This window comes from Macrosteles quadrilineatus, unplaced genomic scaffold (assembly GCF_028750875.1).
Source record: "Macrosteles quadrilineatus isolate MER2022 unplaced genomic scaffold, UCM_ALF_1.0 Scaffold_4__1_contigs__length_99947679, whole genome shotgun sequence".
Taxonomy (NCBI): domain Eukaryota; kingdom Metazoa; phylum Arthropoda; class Insecta; order Hemiptera; family Cicadellidae; genus Macrosteles; species Macrosteles quadrilineatus.
Window position 1 is genome coordinate 60,448,997 of NW_026542597.1, and position 22,286 is coordinate 60,471,282.

At 34.9% G+C, this 22,286-nt stretch overlaps 1 protein-coding gene across 5 annotated transcripts in view; it reads left to right on the forward strand.

Annotated features, from left to right (window-relative positions):
- The window catches only part of LOC128992693 (uncharacterized), a 410,155-nt gene that overhangs the window by 362,942 nt on the left and 24,927 nt on the right, over positions 1 to 22,286 (forward strand). For all 5 annotated transcript variants that reach the window (XM_054416401.1, XM_054416398.1, XM_054416399.1 and 2 more), the window contains 9 exons: positions 416 to 640; positions 1,903 to 2,092; positions 2,978 to 3,163; positions 3,558 to 3,715; positions 5,288 to 5,435; positions 6,213 to 6,482; positions 6,884 to 7,054; positions 9,689 to 9,823; positions 10,337 to 10,442. In XM_054416401.1, the coding sequence (XP_054272376.1) occupies positions 416 to 640; positions 1,903 to 2,092; positions 2,978 to 3,163; positions 3,558 to 3,715; positions 5,288 to 5,435; positions 6,213 to 6,482; positions 6,884 to 7,054; positions 9,689 to 9,823; positions 10,337 to 10,442 (1,589 nt within the window). The remainder of the gene's footprint in view (positions 1 to 415; positions 641 to 1,902; positions 2,093 to 2,977; positions 3,164 to 3,557; positions 3,716 to 5,287; positions 5,436 to 6,212; positions 6,483 to 6,883; positions 7,055 to 9,688; positions 9,824 to 10,336; positions 10,443 to 22,286) is intronic.

Here is a 22,286-nt window from a genome sequence, read left to right on the forward strand (position 1 = left end):
TGATAGATTTGCCATCCTTTTGGATCATCTAAAGGCATTAAAACCAGTTTTTTTCTGGGTTCATGTAGAGGCAATTTTTATTTACAAATTTAACTTCTAGTTTTAGCTTTTAGCTTACCTGCTAGGATGACCTAAGAGCAAAGCACAAGATGTAAGAGCCACAGAAATAGGATTGGAACATTTCACGGCTTGCAAGACCAGGTAGCGTAAGTACATATGATAAACCTATGTACTTAAGCTCCTTTGTCTTGAAAGCCACAATTTAGTTGGGAGCGTACTCAAACATAATCAACTGAAACACATTTCAAAACTTCAAGTTTTATTGTACAATGAGTGTACCTGCTCTCATTGTGTTACGGCTTGTTAACATTTAATGCATGGTTTCTGTCCTATAACTATCCTATTTCTGCTCCAGGTCAGACCGGCCTGCACAGAACTGCGCGACCTTCTACTTCAAACATTGCGACACAGAGTCGGAGCAGGAGGACAGGGGCAGAGAGAGGGAGACAGAGGAGACGGAGCCAGTAGCGATGGACACGGACAACAACAAGGAAGACTCGTCGGAGGAGGAGTGGACGTACAAGTGTGGCGAAGACTCTGCCTTCACACACTCTACAGAGACACTGGCCTCCGCACCCAGGTATACCACTGGTTGCTAACTAGTAATCACTTTGTATGTCACCATAGACAATGAAATATTTGTAGTCCTGTAGATTCTTGTTTAATCAAGCTTAACAAGTTTAACCCAGTTTAAGTTCCTATTTCATTATAACTAGGCTACAGTACTACATTTTACCAATTATAATCCATTATCACAAATAAATAAAAAAAAATTAATAATAACAATTTTAGTAATGTTCCAATTTTAGTATATGTACTGCCGAAGCACAAAGTCAACACACTCCTACTGTAACTGTAAAATATGAAAGATAAAGCATTACATCTCCACTCTGCCACTGGACTTGGCTCCAACCATAACTTGACGTGAGGGGTAGTACTCTAGTGTTGTAAGATAGAAATTACAGTTAAGTGCAGGTCTTGACATGCATTTTCTTAGGACAATCAGGGTTGTTTCTAAACATCTGCTACTGGGTATAGTAACTCATTTCATGGTGATGTTGTATTTGGGAAAATGCAGTTTGTTTCAACACTTTAAGTTAGCCAACTTACTTTGGACAAACACATAAAGGAGTCGAAATTGTCATAGCTAATTTCTCAGGTTGTTTGATAAAGGATAAATTGGAAAAAATGAAAAAAGATGATAAATGATAAATGTTAAAAAATCTTACTGTAAAAAGTCATCATTGGCTGGAACTTTCATAAATGAAGCCTTCGTATATCGGCAATTTATTCATAAGAAGTGTGTGTGGCTGCCTTACTAAAAAAATATCAAAACAAACCTAATTTTTTGAAGAAACTCAAATCATTCTTAATCTGGCTCGCTATAGTAAAGATGAGTTTCTAAATCAAAAATGAATTAGCTATCCATTCTAAAATAATTGTCAAATTGTATGGTTAAGTCTTTTAGATTAAATTGTATAACCAATTGTGTATGCTTTGACACTATTCATGTATGTCAAATGTATAAAGTGAATAAAGATGATTTGATTTGATTTGGAATACGGAGTATCGTACATTCCTCAGATTAAAAATAATGCAATTTTTAAATAATTCATTATTTTTCCCATTTTATGTGGTGTATTTAGTGAGGTGTGATCATGGGATTTACTTGCAAGGCTGGTACAGCCATTTACTTGTTGTACCTTGACAATCAATGTCTCATCATACCTAAACAGACTATACTTCCACTAAGCTTATTAACAGTTTCTATCCTAGACCAAAATTCTGACAACTTCTCTATGTGATTTTTTTGTCCCTTTTACAAACCACTTCTGTCCGCAGGTCTACTAAGCCAGAGTCTCAGCCACTGCCCAAGCCTCAGCTGCAGAAGCTCATAGAAGGGGCTGTAGAGATTGTCCACTCCTCCCCCTCCCGTCCCCGCACCTTCCCTCCTCTTATCTTTGAGACTGCTCGGGCCAGGTCCAAAGTCAGCGACTGGATGATGAGGGCTTGGGACCCCGAAGACTGCAAGGTACAGATTAGATGCATGTTGACGTTTTTTTCTAGGCTATACAGTGTTCAATTAGGAGAAAGATAAAATGGGCATACAAATTTAAAATTAATAGAGCATAAGAGATCTTCACATAGAGATTGGTACTGAGATGGTAATCTGGTTAGTGTAAAGAGCGCAAGCTGTGTCCAGGTTGAAATCCTGCCAATAATGAGTAAAAAGAAACAAACTAGAACTACTCTGTGAAATAAGTCATGTTATTGATTTTAATTTTGCTCAAAATAACTCTTGTTGTGATTCAAGTTCTAATGTTATAGACACTTGTAAACTTTAATATCTTAAACATAGGTTTCTAAATGTTGTAAAAGGGTCTCTTTAACTATAATAAATACCTAAAGAGTATTAATAAAAGATTTAAAGCTGAATTTTTACAGTGTTTACAAATTTTGCTCAATTAAAACTTGAGTTAGCGAAATCCTAAGTAAAAAATTTAAATTAATTCTAAAACTACATACTAAGTTAGAGAACAGAAATTGTCTGTGCTGGCTTCAGTGGGGTGACATTAATTAAAATAACGTAAAAACGACTGTTGAAGATATCTTTGAACCAAAATAACCATTAATTTCATTAAATGGTAAAAAAGTAGGTTTTTGGGAACAGGCTACGCTCACTCTGATTTTTTCACTTGATAGTGGTTTTCCTTTAAATGTTGTTGCTAATCTCCCAGACCATTGTGTGTTCTTAAGCCCATTGGTTTAGCTACTGCAGTAGATTCTAAAGTAACAAAAATGTTACTTTAGAATCTACTGCAGTAGCTAAGCCAATGGCTAAAAAAATTGTATCTTCAGTTTTGTTATTTTTCATTCCAAATGACAAGTTTTCACCTCAATCTTGCTGCCTGTTTAGGGAGAGAGCTGTGATGCCAGTGGAGAGTACACCACTGAGGAAGAGGAGAGACAATCCTCGGGAGACTTCAACCACTCTGCCTTCCTGCCTTCACACAACAGCACGGAGGTTCTGTCTACTCTGGACACTACTCTGACTGAGAAACATCTCCCAGTCAGTCCTGTCAATGTCCCGGAACACTTCAAGGTGGGTGTAGACCAGAGTGGGTCTCTACTAATGTAGCACTATGTGATGATAAGTTTCAGCATAGTAGGTGATAATGGAAAAGCAACACTCCTGCCAAGTATGATTTCCTTTTTTGAATAAGTTACTGTGGGAAGGGAGTCAGTCCTTAAGGAAATCTGTTGCAGATTGACAGATTTGGATGAAGAAGAGTGTTTAGGTATGAAAAAGTTGAAAATGATAGTTCTAAAAATCTGTTCAAATCTGGTCTGAGATGGTTAACACATGTCATGATTACCATAAAGCATCTGGTTGTTTAGGTGTTTTATTTTGTTAGTCCAGACAGGGCAGATTTAGGTTGGATAATTGAGATGCTTAAGTTTCAAGAATGTGACTGACCTCGGCATGATTTTTTCAGATCTCCCCAGTAGTCCTAAGAGCCAAGAGGAAGGAGGGAACACCCAAGAGGCCGCTCAGTGAGTCGGGACTTCCTCAGATTGTGAACGGAGATGAGAAACTGCTTCAGTGTCGTAGTGAGTCTGCGCTTCATCAGATAGACCACACACCCACGCAGAGGTGAGTCATTAACTTGTCTGCTTAATAATAGTCTGTGACCAATGTGCTTAGGGTGCTTCAAAATTAACACCTAACCGTTTTGGCGTAGTCCCTAAAGTATTTTCTTTTTTAAGATTCACTGGTAAACGTTAATGATTTTAAAATGTCATTTTCACTTTAAAGTTTATCATGAGGATTTTATTCTTGATCCAGTGACTTAGTCAATAGCACGATGGACTGTGAAACCAAGGCAGTTATGTTGTGGCTTTGCTTCCCAGTGTTGACAATTAAATTTATCAGTACAGTTTATTCATTTATCTGTACCGGCTCATCACTTGCTAAGCTTGTTATTCCACACACAGGGCTTTAAGGCCCCTATGAACAAGCAAATCCATGTTCAAAAAAGGCCACCAACCTCTTTTTATAGAAATAAATCTTAATTGTTGATGTGGATGGGTACATAATTTCAAATTGTCAAATTGTATTGAATCTAGGGATGGTCAAGTCTCGAAATTTCGGGAAATTTTAAATCTCGTTACACGAGACGAGATTTCTTTTTGGCCGAGATTTTTATCGAGACAAGAATAAAAAAAAAAAATAAAAAAAAAAATAAAAACGCCTGCAGAAAGTCAATGCAATACCCGCAATACAGGAGTGTGTTGTAGTTGCGTTTCCTTTGCGAAGGCGTTCTTATTTAATTAATTCTTTAAATGTATATATTACTTTAATTATTTTAATAATATGCCTATTACTTTAATAACATTTGAGAAGTTTTGTTAAGTGTAAGCAGTGTGAGGAATGCTTTATTACTACAAAAAGTCAAAACAAGTAACTATTTTATAAAAATTAATATTGCTTTTATTTTATGATTTATTTTATTTTAGGATAAGTTGAACTCTATCCTAACTGATATCACTATGTTTCCTTATCGTAGGCATTTTTAATAAGTTAGGCGTGATTAATAAAAAATTGTATGCTGATGTTTTTTAATAAAAGATTGTAAATATTCTTGCCTATTATCATTATTTTTGTATTTAAACAGTCATCTAACAATGTTACAAAATCAGGTAAAAATTTTGAACGTGCATTTCCCGTTGTGTATGAGAAGGGAAATCCCGTCTCGAAATTTTATGAGAAATAAAAAATCTCGTCTCGTCTCGTCTCGAACTAAAAATCCAATCTCGTCCATCCCTAATTGAATCTGGAGGTAAAATGAAAAAACTAAGACTGAGTCAGAATTCTTCAAACCACAATGTTTCCTAGTTCCTCAAAACCTAAATTTCAATGAATCAGGAGAATGAAATGAATCGTACATTTTCTAAAAGTATTGTTTCTTCAGAAAATTTGAACATTAGTTGGAAGTTATGAAATGCAGTAGAAACTTGACGACAAGACTCTCAAGGGTATGATTGAATTAGAATTGTCATCAAGGTTCGTAGTAATACGTGATGGTAAAATAAATTCAAAGTGATTTGAAAATCCTGCTTGTTATCAGTTAACAAGGGTCTTGTTTTCGAAGTTACACTGTGTATTCACTTCATGATGCAAGTAGAAATGTAAATTTCAATTTTCTAATGTTGTATGTGTGTTCAGTGTCAAGATGGATACGTCAGTACACACGACCTTGTCATCGTCCACAGTGGAGGAGACTGTTGGAGGTCAGACACAAGAGGGCAGTTGCGGTGGTTACAGTTCCAACTCTCTGCGGCGCAGGAAGATCAAGATGCGCAAGCGGAACTTGGTAAGTGTCTGCGCCCTGCGGGGGGTTAAGGACTTGTGTTATTAACAAAATTCTGCTATTACCATATTAAAAAAGTGTTTGAATAACCCAACAAAGCAATAAGAAATTTGCTTAGTCTGCTGGTTTGCTGTGATGAGGGTGCATTTTGATCGTAACAAGTAAACTAGGCCATTATAATAAATGGTACGTTTAAGTTGTGTAATTTAAACATTTGCAAATATTATATCAGTATATTATTTTTAAGCATTTCGTAGAATTTGCAAACAAACATGTGGGAAATGATTGTAATCATTATAATTTGCTTTTTAAGTGCCAAATTTCCAATAGAGTCACAGCACTGTCTAAAGTAGTGACAATCTCTTTGCTATCCATAGTACTACCGCCATCAGATTTAAGGTTATTTACCAGAATTTCATTTGGTTTTGGTGGAAAATGACAGAAGAGGTGACTCGCCACGATACTTCAGGTCACCCAGTTCCTGCTAGATTCATACCTGTTCCTCAAGCCTAATCATGCCATTATGTCTTTGGGAGAACATCATCATTCCCTTTGCTGGTCTTTGATCAAACTATCTTTGGTGGCCTGTTTTTTTTCTCTTGGCAATAAATTCTTACCTACTCTTAATAACATATATTTCTAAGAAACCTTGAATATTAAACATTCTTTGAAGTTCTTAAAACAGAGACTTTTCTTTATTGTTGAAGTATTTTCTGCTATTTACTATGTATATTCTGTTTCATTCAATTCCTGTGAACTCACACCTGATATTTCTCGCAGGGCAAGAAGAGTGAGTCAGGGTCAGACAATCACGACCCACCGTCCCCACTCAAGTCCCCGCACGCAGTTGCTCGACGTGTTGCGTCTAGTGGCACAGAGACAGAGGAGGACGCGGAGGTAGAGCTGCGTAACCGCATTGCACGACGCAAGTGCAGCACAACTCCCAACTTCAAGCTAGGTCCTGAGGGTCTGGTCACTGTGTTTTCAACGGCAGAAAAAGCCCTCTCTGCTGATAGCTCTTTCTCCGAGCAGGCTTGGGACAACTACCAGGTAAATATATATTTTGGATAATCTCAAATTCTGTTCATCATGAAGCTACTACTGTACAATGTATAGGTAACATTGTATAAGAGAAAATAAATTTGCTAATACAAAAGTGTTAATTATTTATTTATTTTAGCTTAATGACGATTCCTGCTTTAACACATGAGTTTTTTAATCGATTCGTAACTGTCTTTTATCATACAATACCTATGACTAATAAACCATAATGAGAGTTGTGAATCATGAGATAGTGAAACCAAGCAATTATGTTTTACTGTACCTCTTCTTAAGATCCTGGACCACAAAAGATAGACCACAGACAAGGTAAAGAAAAGAATGTTATCTATAGTTGAATTTGAAAGACAACCTGTTGGCTCCTACAAGTGTATGTATGTTGTGGTTTACAGGAGAAGTACATGAGTGAAGCGTACAGTGAGGATGCCCCAGACCAGGAGACTGCTCGCAGACTGCTGGAGTTTGGTGAGGACTATCGTAACTTTCTGGACAGCCAATCAGACGGCGGCGCCTCCAGCCTGGGGCTTGGCCGTGGTGGCTACCTGAGACGGAGAAAGTACCTTGTATGTAAACACCATGCAAACTAAACTGTAAGCTCTATTGTTCTTGAGAATTTTTTGGAATATGTTGACTAACGATAAAGAGTACTCATGGTTCAAAAAGGTTTGTGTTCCTCAATCAGCCAACCTACCCATTTTACATTGAGAGTTTGCATTGGGAGTTTGCTTTGATGGTTGTCTGTAAAATAAAAACTCAATAAAATCAAGTCATGGCCAAGCTATTTAGCTCAAATCTGAAACATGCTCTTTCCTTCCCACACTACCATTCTAGCTGGATCCCACACCTATGCAAAATTCTGCTGCCAAGTTTGAATCACATTTTGCAATGAGGTGGTTCTGTGGAAAGGGGACCAAGACCTAATGTAATTTGACACTAGTTGACCAATGTGCATAGTAAAATATATTTTCACATAAAATGTGGATAAGTTGCTTGGAGAGTTTGCAGAATACTCTAAAAATTTTCTCCACAAGGCCAACAAGCAGGCATCCATTAGTTTCCATCGAGACGGTTTAAGTTGGGGAGTTGCGGAGTAGTTTGGTAGTTTTAGGGGTGTCTGCTGTTGGTTTGTTAATCCCTCAGGCTACGGCCACACGGGCGTTTTTTCACGCGGTAAAATGTAGCTTATTTTCATGCTGCTTAAATTCCCGCTGTTGTATGCCACACGTGCGTTTTTTTCACGCAGTAAAATGTAGCTTATTCTCACACTCGTTAAAGTCCAGGAGCGGCAAAATGCAGTGGGAACCCGCAGTTGATTGATGAATTCACTTAATTATGTTGTATATCTTCCTCATGACCGGAATAGTAACCTTGTTTCTGACTAGTGAACAAGAAATATGAATGGTATATTGATTTCAATACGAAAACAATACTAAAATTATTTTATTTTGTTAACCATTCATTTCATTATTTACATTTAGTATAAAAAAATTAATATAATATGTTAATTTCGATACGAAAACAACAATACATTTTTTTGAGCGAAGCTCACTTTCCCTCACTTTGTAACTTCTTTGTAAGAGCATCAGAATGTAATTTTTGACCAATTGATATGAAATTTGGCCAACAGCTAAAGAATACTGAGCTCAATGTTTTGGTAAAAAATATTTGCAAATTTCCTTCTGGATTTTATTTTACGGTACACGCAATTTCACTTGTTATTTTAATGTAAGTTGAAATAAAAATTATATTGGGTTTGTGACATATGGGTTTATCTTGTTTCATTTAAATAAGATAAACATATGTTAATTGTTTGTAACTGTTTTGTTTCATCCTAGGTTAAAGTTGGATTACAGTTTATCAATGGAAGTAACAGTTTTGCTATATTTATTTTGAGCATGCCTCAAAGGCCACGTCGTAATATTGGTCGTCGCACGAATAATGCAAATATTATTGTAAGAGAGTGGCGTCGTTAACAAGAACAACCAGATGAAGCAGTGGCGGAAGAAGCTGATAATGATAGGCAGTTAGCTAATCAATTCCAACATGAATTAGATGCACTAAAATTTTACACTTGCACTAACTGTCATCGCCAACAACTAACAGCTTCAAACCAATCACCGATTTGTTCGCGTTGTCGTTCAAATGCAACTAAATTCACGGCGTTAAATAATATGGATGTGTCAAGTGTCCCGAACGAATTAACTGACCTGACGATTGTAGAACAAATGTTGATTGCACGAGTACATCCTGCTATGCCCATTTACAAAGTACAAGCAAATGGTCAGGATGGCCAGTTTCACTACAAAGGTACAGTATGAACTATCAGATAAATTTGTCATTCCTTAGAACTTAAATAATATCGGGCAAACAAACGGTGAATCTGATGAAAGGGAACATTTATTGTAGGGTGTTAGCTGCTTTAGCCATTGACAATCTTTAAATAATGCTTCGCTCATTTATGCGTCTAAAGTATAACGGCAGACCGCCCTAGTTTATTTTGTTAACCTTTCATTTAATTATTTACATTTAGTATAAAAATAAATATAATATAGCCTATTAATTTCGATACGAAAACAACACTAAAATTATTTTATTTTGACATTTAGTAAAAAAAATAAATATAATATAAATATTTTTATGACAAGATTTTCATCAGATCTTTGTATATTCTACTACATAAATGCCTCTTTACATTTTTTAGTCCAACTAAATGCCTTTCCTTTTAGTAACAAAATATTAAGTGGTCCAGTAAGGTAGACCTAAGTTTAAGATAAAACGCGTAGGTCTACTGTGTAATTGGCTAGACCCAAAAAATATTTTACGCTATCCTGGACAAAATTAGATACATTTATATTTATTTGAACTGGCTAGGACGACTCGATCAAAGCTGCGTGTTGCTCCTGCCCGTGTGGCCAATGACAGAGCGTGAAAACAAGCTTCAAAAATGCACCCCAGTCCATTCTTCTGCGGGCCTGCGGCGGTCGATTTTGAAGACGCGCCTAATCTGAAATCGCGTGAAAACACTCTCCGTGTGGCATACCTCATTACATTTAATGCTGCTCATATTTATTGCGTTTTTTCACGCTGCGTTCTTGCGTGAAAAAACGCCCGTGTGGCCGTAGCCTCAGTCAGTCACCTCACAATCTGCATGTGAAATTTTCCCTTATTTCTTCCTAACTTAATGTGTAATGTTGCAGGCTGTAGATAGTGACAGTGGAGGCCCAGAGTTACAAAATCTTATTGCAACGTCTCTGTCTCAACTCAAACACTCGGAGATGGCCTGGAGCAAGCTGTCAAAAGCCAACCCTCTCCTGGTCATGGCTAAGGACTTTGTAAGTAAAACTCTTTTATTTGGAATTAAAGTTAATTCTTAAGTATTATATTCATAACTAAAGCTAACAATGCTCCTGTTCTTTTTCACCGGTTTTTTTTTTTTTGCAATCTCCAAAAAAGTCAGTGTTGTTTATGATTCTGATCTTGAAAATATGAACATAGTCAGCGGCAAATTTGTGAAACTATTATTAAGGGACGAAGCCCTTAATTGATTAAATGTTTTAAGTTATAATGTATAAATCTACAGAATGTAGGCCTACTGTATTTTCCCACGATGTTCTGTTTACGGTCTGGTAAGTGAGAAAAAACAGATTTGTCAAAAGGGTAATACACTTGAGCAAAACACTCAAAATGGGAGTAAAAAATATATGCAATGAGACCTAACGCAGTAAATGGTAGATTTCCATGGGAAAAAGGTTCAATTCTACCAAATTTAGAAATTAGCAGTGTTGTAGTTTCTTTAGTGGCCGACATTTTCCAACAGCAATACCTCAAAATTTCTTTTGTTCCAGGCGGAGATCATATCAATATGCAAGGACAATATTTCTGCGCTGAAGTGTTTCTTGGACAAAAGTGAACAAGGAAATGGATATATTGAAGAGTGCCGAGAGATGAAAGGTAGGAAAATCTAGATTTGTTTTTGTTTGTTACATTTTGATGTGTTTTGATAAATAGCTATAATTTATTTATTTAAAGATGATGTTATTCTATGTAAAGGTGTTTTGTATTCTTATTAGTAATAGACGCCTTCACTCTGTAAATGGTATGTTAGATCTGATTTTTTATTTCAACCATCTTCTGGGAGTAAGAATTTCATACAAAGGAAACCACACTATTTTTATTAATCTTTAGCAACAGTTTTATCAAATGTTATATGTTAAGGTCAATACGGTTCGGTACGGTACAATATTTTGTACCTCGATTCTCGATACAAAATCAGTATACTCTGGTACGGTGCTACCAGTATTTTTGTCGTTTTCTTCTCAGGATTGTATTAAACCATCATTTTAAATTTGAATTCATTGACATTATTACTTTAAAAAAAATTGTAGGCCTATCCTACATTTATGGTTTTCTAAAAATTACAACACCACACGCACATTATTAAAACCTTTTATTCCTAACAAGTGTAAAAGAAACTTGTGTCAAGAAAGAAACACAGTTAATATAAAGGCTTTGCCTATTTTGAGTCATAGCATAGCCATGATAAATTGATTTTAAAATTTTAAGAATTTTTAGGAATAAACATGTTTGGAGCAACAATATGACAAGATAATTTTAACACAACACGGTGCATAACGTAGTTGTGACCTCCCCACACACGCTCAGTCCGGAACTACACAGTTTAGCCGGATCGTCTTAATACTGTTCTGTTAATACTGTTCAATGAAGTGGCGACCATACATAGTAGGTATTTTAAGCCAAGTATGAATGGAGATGAGCGTAGGATGAGTGGCGCAATCTTGTAGTTTTGTTAGTGACTAAGGCCGACATTCCTTAGACACAGCTGCTAATTATTAGCCCATACAGCTAATGGCAACTAAGGGACCTACAGTTTATTGTGGCATCCGAACCACATTTTTCCTTGGTATATACGAATTGGTCTAATTATCAGGTTACTTCACTTACTTAGTCGTAGTACTCACTCGTGCGGACATTAATCCACACCAGGGAGTATCGCATCCACAGTGCATGCCTATAAATATCTACAATTCGTGACCTCCTAGTAGCTGGATTACAGGACGACGCCACCCGTCCCAGTCTTGCCTCCTCTTGGTCTAATATGAGTTAAGCTCATTGAAGTACCACAATTTCAGAGCATAACCATCATCCGTTCCCATCACTGATTTTTGTGAAGATTTAAATTTTGTATACTCTTTTCTAAATGCAATCCGTTAGTTGTTTATTTTTTTCACCACAGTGTCCTTTGTTGCTTTTGGGTCAGTTTCGTTCACAAAATCTAATAACTCTTTATTTATAAGCTGCTTCCCTCATGTCCCTGATGCGGTGTTCTTTGCTTTTTATTTTCCAAACGCATTCGTGACCTCAGTATTTTTCTATGAATTCGAGTGTAAAGTCTCTTGACCAGGTAGACATGTTTAATGTGTTGTACTTATAACAATATCACTACACAACACTAAAACGCCAAAAGGCGCCAACTAGACTAACAACAACACAGCTCTGGTCTATGTTAACCAGACTGAAGAAGAGTTAACTTGCAATGAAGCAAAAAAGTCAGATGCGCAATCGATACTGCTGAAAATGTGGTGGGAGGAGTGAAGCAGCACTGTCTTGGACTGTGGGATTCAACACACACGTTCAGTGCAATTTGCATCATGTAGCTCCTAAACGAGTAGGTTTTATAGCGAAAATGCGAAGAGTGTCAAAAAATTTCGAAGAGTAAATAAGTCTTAAAATTGCGTCCACATTCCAAAAAGACCATAAAATATGTAAAAAATATTGATTCTATTATTTAAAAAATGGCGGCCATTTTCCAAAATGGCAGCAAACTTGAAAAGTGGAAAACTGTGTATTTTATGGTCTTTTTGGAATGTGGATGCCATTTTAAGACTTATTTACTCTTCACATTTTTGCTATAAATAAACCTACTCGTTTGGGAGCTACATGATGCAAAATGTTCACCGGAAGTAATTTTTTCATAGGCTGTAACTCCTAAACGAGTTGGGTTATGAAAAAAATGTCAAGAATTAAAAAGTTTTAAAATTGCATGTTCTATCTGAAAACGTAAAAACGTAATATTGAAAATTGCTGCTGATTTTCATAAAACTAAATTTATATTTTTAATTGCCATAAAAAATAAAGGAATGTCCTCCATTTAAAATTTTCTCTAATACTTACCGTATCCGATATCCCAATGGTGGCCTCCTTGAACTGATCACCCTGTACATTTGTGTACTTATATTCACAAACAACTGTTCTGTTCTGTTCTCATCTGGAGGAAATTCGGATTAAGCTTGCATCGGGATTGACAAATGTGAAATCTTGCATTAACTTGTGTTCTGTCCCAGCTTTGTAGTTATGGTCTAGCACCATCCGGAAGTGGGTGTAATCCAGGAAAAATCTTTAAATTTTAGTCATGAACACAGGAGTGAGAAAAGGTTTGGGGATGTTCTAGTGGAGCTGTATGAAAATTTTAGAGTAAACCCTAATTTTGTTCTATCTCAGGTACAACTTCTATGGTATGTTGCCATAATCTGCATGAGCTAACTACTAGGGATATATACCAGATTAAACGTTTAGTTAGAGAGCGGATTTTTAATTCCTTCCTGATATTCAGGATGAGAACGGGACTCGAGTTCCCAACAATATCACCTAGCTTAATGAGCTTGTGATTGTTATTTCTTATGCCTGGGCAAAAAGAGTTTGTTTTAAAAATCTTTAGTAAAAATTCTTGCAGATGGTAATTATGACAAAAAAAAAACAATTTTAAGTCTTTATGGCTCTGTCCTATAAAAACCATTACTCAGTAGAAATACTTAGGTAACAAAAGCCGTTGACATATTTGGTGCATTTGGTTACCAGTAGAAAGCAGGTTTAGCTTTAACAACCACAAATTTTAACAAACAAACAAATTTTAATTTTTGTACCTAACAATGCCATCATGACTATAATCCATGATCTCAATCGAGTACATCACCCTCCGCAGCGACATAATCTAAACAACTCCTACAATCATGGAGCGTATTATTAACAGGTCCTATCATTGTGACGTCATTTTGAATGTCCTGCAATCACGGCGCCATGTCAACCTGTCCCACATTTGCAGCTTCACCTTTGATCTCCTTTGATCATGGCACCATCATTAACATGTCCCACTGTTGGGGCGTCATTGTGAACATTTCCAGCAGTTGTGAAGCTAACATGAACATCTTTCATGTTTTCAGCGCTGTCATAAACATTTTTTTTAATCAAGGTGTCATAATTAATTAACCTGTCCCACATTCACAGCGCCATTTTGAACATATCTAGCTTTCCCGATAATGGTAAAAACGTTAACACCATCTACAGTCATGGAGTCATCATCATTGTTCTGGGTTTGCAGAACCATTGTAAAAATCTCCTGCGATGGCAATATATCATCATTTCCTAACACACTGGCAAAATTTACCGCAATTGTGAAGACATCATCATCTTCACTTGCAATGCAGCAAAATCTATGACAATTGGAACAAATTTTATTTTGGGAAAATTTGAAATTAAATTCAACCCCATTCCAAAGAAAATTAGTGTACTAAATTTTTAAGAAAATTGAATCTCATGCCCATCCCTACAAGTGCAAAAGTATTGGTTTTCCGAAGCTTTTTGACTAAACGGCCATGCCCATCCTACCACTAATCTTAGAGGACACCAGTTTATTACTTGAATCTGTAGACAGCTTCATCAAAAGAAAACTTTCTTGTATTTCATTTAGCCATTGAACATTTAAGAAATGCCTTTACACCTAACAGGAAAACTGTACGGTACATAAATGCACAATGTTTCTTTACAGCAAAGTATTGGTACAAAGTTCATTGCTGAAGAGCACTGTTTGCCGTTTGAACGTGTTTATAGTGACACCTGAGGGAATAAGGACTATACCACAGAAAACATATTACTATAACCCAGAATGCCAACCGCGTGGTAAAAAGCATTAAGTGTTTTGAGAGAGCTTTGCCTGTCAACCGTAGGCAGCGCCACCAGCGTTGCCATGCACTCAGCATAGCAACGCTGGTGGCGCTGCCTACGATTGACAGGCAAAGCTCTCTAAAAACACTTAATGCTTTTTACCATGCGGTTGGCATTCTGGGTTATAGTAGTATGTTTTCTGTGACTATACTCAGTTCACAAAATTTAGGTGGTTTGAGGGGAAGCAATTCCATCCCCTCTACCTCACTCTTAACATTGAAATAACAGCTGACAGCTAATCAGCTGATATATTAATTAAGCTGAAAAAGTGGTGGGGGAATCCAGGAAACCTTTCCCCTCTAAACACCTACATTTTGTGAAGAAACTTTAGTACAAGCTTTAATAAAGAAATGCAGATTAGTACAATCTTATATCTAAACCAGATGTCATGGCTGATAATGAACATATCTGGACCCTAGCAATATTTTAAAGGTAGAAGAACTAAATTTTGAAATCCCCACCCAACAGAAAGTCTAAGGCCTCAACAGGATGTCAACAGATAGGCTAGTTCTTGTCCTCTTCCCTAAACAAATGCAAAACAAATTTGTCATCACCTCGCATTAACGGGCGGAGTTTGAGAAAATTCTGAGATTCCATTATTGCCACTGATGGTCTCTTGACCTTGCAACTAGGGGTGTGCAAATAGGGGTTTTTGGGTTTGAATCAATTTTTTTATAATATTTTCGAATATCGAAAATTACCGAGCAAATATTTACATTATTATCTGTAAAGAGTCAAGCTCACTATTTATTCTTAAAAATAATTTTCCACTCAAGTACTCACACACCCCTATCATTTATGTTGTTTTGGGTATCTATTATATATTAATCCAAAAATTAAAAACATAAACATATATAGTTTGTAGCCGTTAAACTCAACTAAAGAATTGCAAAAAAGAAAGTTTTACACTAAAGAAACAACTGGAATTAACATAAGAGCCAATACTATTTAAATTTATACAGGCCTAATCATTGACTACCTTTTCCACTTTTATTCCAGAAAGGGTCAATTGTTTTTCAGAATAGTCATTTGTATTTCAGAAATGGCAATTTGTATTTCAGATGTAAGATTTTAATTTTAGAAAGTGTCAATTGTATTTCAGAATAGTAATTTTAATTTAAGAAATCATCACTTTTATTTCAGAAATGGTCATTTATATTCCATAAATGATTATTTGCATTTCAGAAGATATCAATTGTATTTCAGAAATAATTTGTGTTAACAACTTTGTCATCAGCATTAGGAATTAGCTATGAATTCGTTATGAGAAAAAAAACCTTTAGTTAGTATAATTTTTATATCATAGGATGAGATTCAACTCGGAAAAATATATCATTAGGCCCTGGTCAAATCGGGAAAAAAATGTGATAAACTTTTCTAGGCTAACCTAATTAACCTAAACTTAACCCTGGGCTTCTTATAAATTAAATTTGAATCAGATCCGCTACGACTGTGTAAAATTGTCTAATCGATCATTTCTTAAATACAATTGACTTTGTCTGAAATACATTTGACTAATCCTGAAGTATATGTGACAATTTCTGAAATACATATGACTACTTCTGAAATTCAATTGATGTTTTCTGATATAAAAGTTACTAGTCTGGAATGCAAATGATACTTTCTGAAATGAAAATGATAATTCCGAAATACAATTGATGCTTTCTGAAATAGACTTGACACGTTCTGAAATAGAATTAGAAAAGGTGTAGTTTTTATATAGTCAATTCATAACTGTTCAAAATGGGAAAAAAGGTGTATTTCACACTAAATATTGTTGGAAGATGAGTGTAGAATGGAGCGGAGTTGCCTAGTGTAGCTTTGACTATTGACTAAGCTTCTTTTATTTTTTTACTGAAAGCATGTTGAATGCCAGAGAAGTCTAGTTTCGAACCATATAGTTTTACTATTTCTACCAATGACTACATAACACCCACCAACTTGGATAACTGTACACTATTCACTGTACGCTATATAAATATTAAAAACCACACAGTATTGATTAAATGCAATCAGGGCCCAAGAGGTTATGAAATCCCTAGTTTTATGCTCACAGTAATTGCTTATTTTCCCACAAAATACAAGATACGCAAATTGCTACAACAATTACAATACAATTAACATACAATCATAGATTTTCTTATGACTTGTCCAATGGCGTTATTATTTTGACATCAAAAGTGTTATTTATTTTTTTTTATGGAAGAGAAAAACTTGCTCTGTTTCATATATATTATATATATAATAGGCTACTAGTGATGGTCAAAACCAGAAATTTCGAATCTCAAAACCGAAACCGAAACTTTAAAAAATCGAATCCCAAATCTCGAATCTCAAAACCTAAATGCGAAACTTTTTTACTTAGCTGGTTACAAAGGTTAAGGTTACAAAAAAATACAAATAATCATAAAATGTTAAGCATGCAATCAAAACTGAAAGAGATAGACACCTGACGTGACATAACATAAATATTTGAATGTGACTGATAATCATAAAACCCAATACAACATAATTTTTTATAAACAACTAACAAAAAAAATTTAACTTCTAACACCAACATAAACATGAATATTAGATTAATTAGAACAATTAGTGGTCAATATTTCTTTGTGTTTAGTAAATATTGACGTGAAACTGAATTGTACCAGTTATAGTATTTAAGATACCTTTTGAAGTTCAGAATAAAATTTACTTGTTTCATTACTGTTAATGTTGATGTTTGCTCTGTTTCTACCAGCTTGTTTGGAAACAGCATTGAAAACAATAACAATGGCACAAAAAAATGTCAGCAGTTTAAAAAATAAAACTGCCAAAATCTTTGAAACTTTTGAATCTCGAAACTTGGTGATCGAATCTCGAAACTGAAACTTTTCCTAAGTTTTGATGGTTTTGAGATTTGAGATTCGGTTTTGACACATCACTATAATAGGCTACCATAGTTTTACTATTTATAAAAAAGAAAGATATAACTCTCATGATCCCAAGTAATAATTATGTTATCATTTCAGTAATAAACTATGTTAACTGATGTCAGGCATTTAATATCACAGCTTAAATAAATCACTATCTGAATTTACTTAACCTATTGTAAATTAAAGTATGAAGATTGCATCCTCCACCCTCCACTCTCTTTTGAGGCTGACATTTTTTTGTTTTGGCATAAAAATTTTTATTTGAAGTTTCATTCTACAAACTACACAAATAATCTTTAGTTTCAGTCAAGAAAAAAACCCTCTAGTACATTCAATGAATAGAGTTTCTTAAATGTATTGTCCAGTCACCATAGAAATTGCTGTAGAGGTCGCTTGTGGTCGAAAACTCAAGCAAAAATTGTATTGTGCAAACTTCTCTAATTTCACCCCACGCTGTAAATTAAATATGTGATTGGAATTCCTTCAATTTGTTTTGATTTTCTGTTTATATTTCGTTGTTATTTCATCACCATCATGGCAACCCCTAAGGCCAATGTTTTTAAAAATTTCCAATTTATTTTGTATGATTATTTAGCCTATTTTATTTAATTTATACATAAATGGATTCTGCTCATTTAAAGGAAAACATATTTCTAACAGTATGCGTAGATTTCCTCTGCAATGCACACGAGCTGAGAAAAAAGGTTTTAAAGAAACATGCTTGCCTATTAATATACAGGCTTCGAAACTCTCTGAAAACTCTGTCGGCATGTCCCTTAGGTCAAAACAAACAAAAAATATCAAATAAACACTATGCCCTATCTCGATTTGTTTTCCATGTGTCAGTGTGTATGTTTTTTTTTACATAACTTCCCAAAACTTTGGAACCACTAGAGGTGCCAACTTCTAGGTGTGTGTATGATAACTAATAGGACCTATCCTTTTGCAAAGCATCAAGTTTCTATTTTGCATAATTAAAAAATGGCGGCATAGGATTTATAAAAAGTTACAAATAGCAAAAAGGATTGAAATTTAATTCACTTTACAGAAATATTCAATTTTTATAGGGTCATAACACAAATAACAAAGAAAATTTCATTTTTATAAAGGTAATACATGCTAACTTATTAAATTTGCCCAATCTTTTTGTTTTAACTTCATAAAATTCTATTTTTCTCCGTTATTTGTGTTATGCCCCTGTAACAATTGTACATGTTTGTAAAGTAAATTAAATTTCCATCTTTTTTATCTGTTTTAACATTTTTATAAATCCTATGGTTTTTTAGTTATTTAGCTTTGAAAAATAAAAATGGCCGTCATTTTGAAATTATACAAAGTAGAAACTTTATGCTTTACAAAGTATAGTTCTTATTAATCATCATACACGTACCAAGTTTGAAGTTGGTACCTCAAGTGGTTCCAAAGTTATAAGAAGATAAAAAATACATTCACACCGAAAGACGGTAAACGAAGAAAGACGGTAAACGAAGCGAGGCAGAACATATGTTTTATATGATATTTTTGTTTATTTTGACCTAAGGAGCATGACCATGGAGTTTCGGTAGAGAGTTTTGAAACACTCTGTATATCTATACACCACATAATTATTTGACCTTTGAGAAGAATTTGACCTGAGATATTCACATTAAATAATTCTAATTAGTTGGTTGTATGCAATAGTATTGATTAATATTATTATAGTCTGTAACATTAAAAAGCTTTACAGAGTTCTATGTTTAATTATGTTTTTAATGTGATCAATATCAATAAACTAGTAAAATTTTTATCATAAAATCCATGATATTACTTCTCTTCAGTTAATTCTATCTTCATGTTTTACAGCTATCTTTCTACAGCTTATCTCTTAAAATATGTAGAATAATGGATATATTTGTTCTGTAAGCAATATGTGTACTATTTGTAATAATTTGAACGTTAATTAATTTGGTACTGGTATCACAGTACGTTATCTTCACTACCTCAAGATGTGCCATTCAATATGTCCGGGCTGAAAATGTTTGAGTTCTGTTTAAGGAAATAAAATAATCGGTATTATTCAGAGATAAGTTGGCTTTTAGACATAAACGGCTTTTTTACATAGTCAGTAAAAATGTACCATCTATTATTCACTCATTTCACATAAAAATACACACTCGCATTGTAAGCTTCAGTAGAAATCAAATAAATGTTCAACAAACTTGTGTTATGGACTGCGCTGCCCGCTGCCACTGAGTCACTTGTCCCCGTGCACAGCTGTGTGTAGCGTGTGTGTTGTGGGTATTGCAGGCGTTAACAGAGATATTTTTTGTTGTCATAAAGAGCGCTTTTTGCGGCCTACCAGTCAGCAATAAATATATTATTTCTAACAAAAAACTACACAATTAAAGCAGACGACAGATAACACACTGCATTCAAACTATTGTAATAAACAAAATTGTTTTGATAGAAACCCGCTTTTCAGATTTAGAGCGTACAAAAAATAAAGTGGGTTAAGGAAGGAAATAAAATCACTGGATGATTTAGGAAATCTATTAGTTTTCTAAGCCCAATTTATAAGTTACACAACAACAATGAGAACTGTATACTTCTTTGTTCATCCGTCTTCTAGAAAATTTTGGGTATCTGTGTTTAAAAATCCGCATTACTGATAGTGGTGAAAATGACTGCTAACCGCTTTAAAATGCGCAACAATAATGCACTGTTTTCAATAATTGAAACAATACAAACCAATATCATTGTTTAAATTTGTTCAAATTGCACGAAACATGAATCCAGTTTGAAACACAGTATAACAACATTTTGATTCTTGTCACAACGTTTGTTTGCCGTCCACGTGGTGAGTTATTTTCCCCTTCGTGTCAATAAACCCTGAACACGATATCTTGATTGTCTTGGTATCCGAGGACCAGCATTTCATTTACTCTTTAAACAATTATAACAATAAAATACTTGATAAAACATTTGTGACTAAGATTTTTTAATATGCTACTTTTATTTTTTTCTGTGCCAATACTCTCCCTCAACTTAGAATTCAATCTCACGACTACAATATCAGGAATAAAAAACCTCGACTTAGGCTACCATTGGCTAAATAAAACCAGTAAACCCCCAAACAACATAGGGATTATAATGTCCAATCTTCTGCCAAACATAAAAGCTTAAACATGAAATAGTTAAGCAATGCACAACTCTACACTCATGCACACAATAATTTGACGATTGTCTATGAGGAAGGCGGATAAGACACCGATGGTAAATGTTATATGACATACAACTACAACAGCCGCGACGTTAACACAGTAAAACAATGTCATTCACCGCCATATCTAGTACGACTGTTGCGTTACGTAAAGACCACAACGTCACGTAAGGCCAAGGTTGAGTGACGTCACGCCACTGCACCTTCACAGCTGGTGTGTCGGCAGTCTTCAGTCAGCTGTTCTACCGTGAGCACGACAACAGCTGTTAGTGCGATTGTTGTATTATCGTGTAGTGTAGTGCAGTTAGTGCCGGCTACCATGGACGTTCAGACTCAGACAGGTATATATTTGCGTAGTGTAATAATGTTGTGACTGTCGAAAAAATGTATTGCACGTTTCTTTCTCATTCTTAGAAAAACTTAATTTGTTACAATTGTCCTTATAATATTTATAAAATCTGTTCGTTATTTTATTATTTTGTTAAGATCGACAAGTTTTAATTATGAAATAGTTTGTGGTTTTACATATTCTTTATAAATATTTATTGTGGACTTTTCGTAATGGGGGTATTTCTCTCAAATTAAGTCGTATCCATAATCACCTATTTTATCACCAGTTCATCAGATCATTACACTATTAAACCGCTGTTGTTAGCTTAAATACTAAAATTCTTTGTTGTTTTAGCCTTTCTCTTGTAAAATGAAGGTTCAAGCTACAGCAATAGCGATCAGTGATTGTTCAATTGTTAATGCAGATGTTTCGTGGTGCATAAAATTTGACGCTTTTTCAGGTTATAACGAAAAGCTGCTTACTTTAACCTCCTACCTGAAGATATGTTAAATTTAGTACATCCGTTGGAGTAAGAATCAATCGTCAATGGATCTCTCTGACACTGACCGTATCACAGTACTTCATTATTACGATTCAGAAATGCACCCATCATCGATTAACACACAATGTCTGTGTCGTGTTGGTTGTGTATTTGTGTATTGTGTAGTGTTGCTGTGTAGTTGTGTAGGTAGGGACGGTCGAAGCCGGAACTTCAGTTGAGCGCATCATCGGATGATTGGTCTAGGACTTCCTCCCACGCGATCATCGCACGACATTTCCCATCATTTGATAAATGGCATTTATTAATAAATCATTTACACGTTATGTAAAAAAATGGTCCTGGAAAACGGTAGTCTTTTATTTTATCTCGTATCTGTCAAGACAAATGCTAAATCATAACTTTCATCACTCGATAAAAGTCTTTTTGGGAAGTTTCTTAATCCGAATGACAGCTGTACAGCAGCACAGTTGAGACAAGATTGAAATACTGTATAACCTTGATGGTGTTTACAAAACATTCACTTTCTGTTGGAGATTTAACGATTTCGTGCAAGTAATCTCTCGACATTGCAACACAAATGCTACGGAAAGATCTGTCAAAAAGGATAAATTTTGTTCTGACCTTGAAAATTTGTTTTTTAAAATAAAAATGAACTATGGCTAACTTAAGAGTAAAAAATGCACATTGAAGTGATTCTGGTTTATACTTACTTTCTATTCTATTTTAGAAAACCGACTATCCATCTTATATGGTTTTCTATTTCTTCACTCCAAGATCTTGCAACTTTTTAAAATCCCCTCTTAGTAGCAAGAATACCGATTTTTCGGTAACC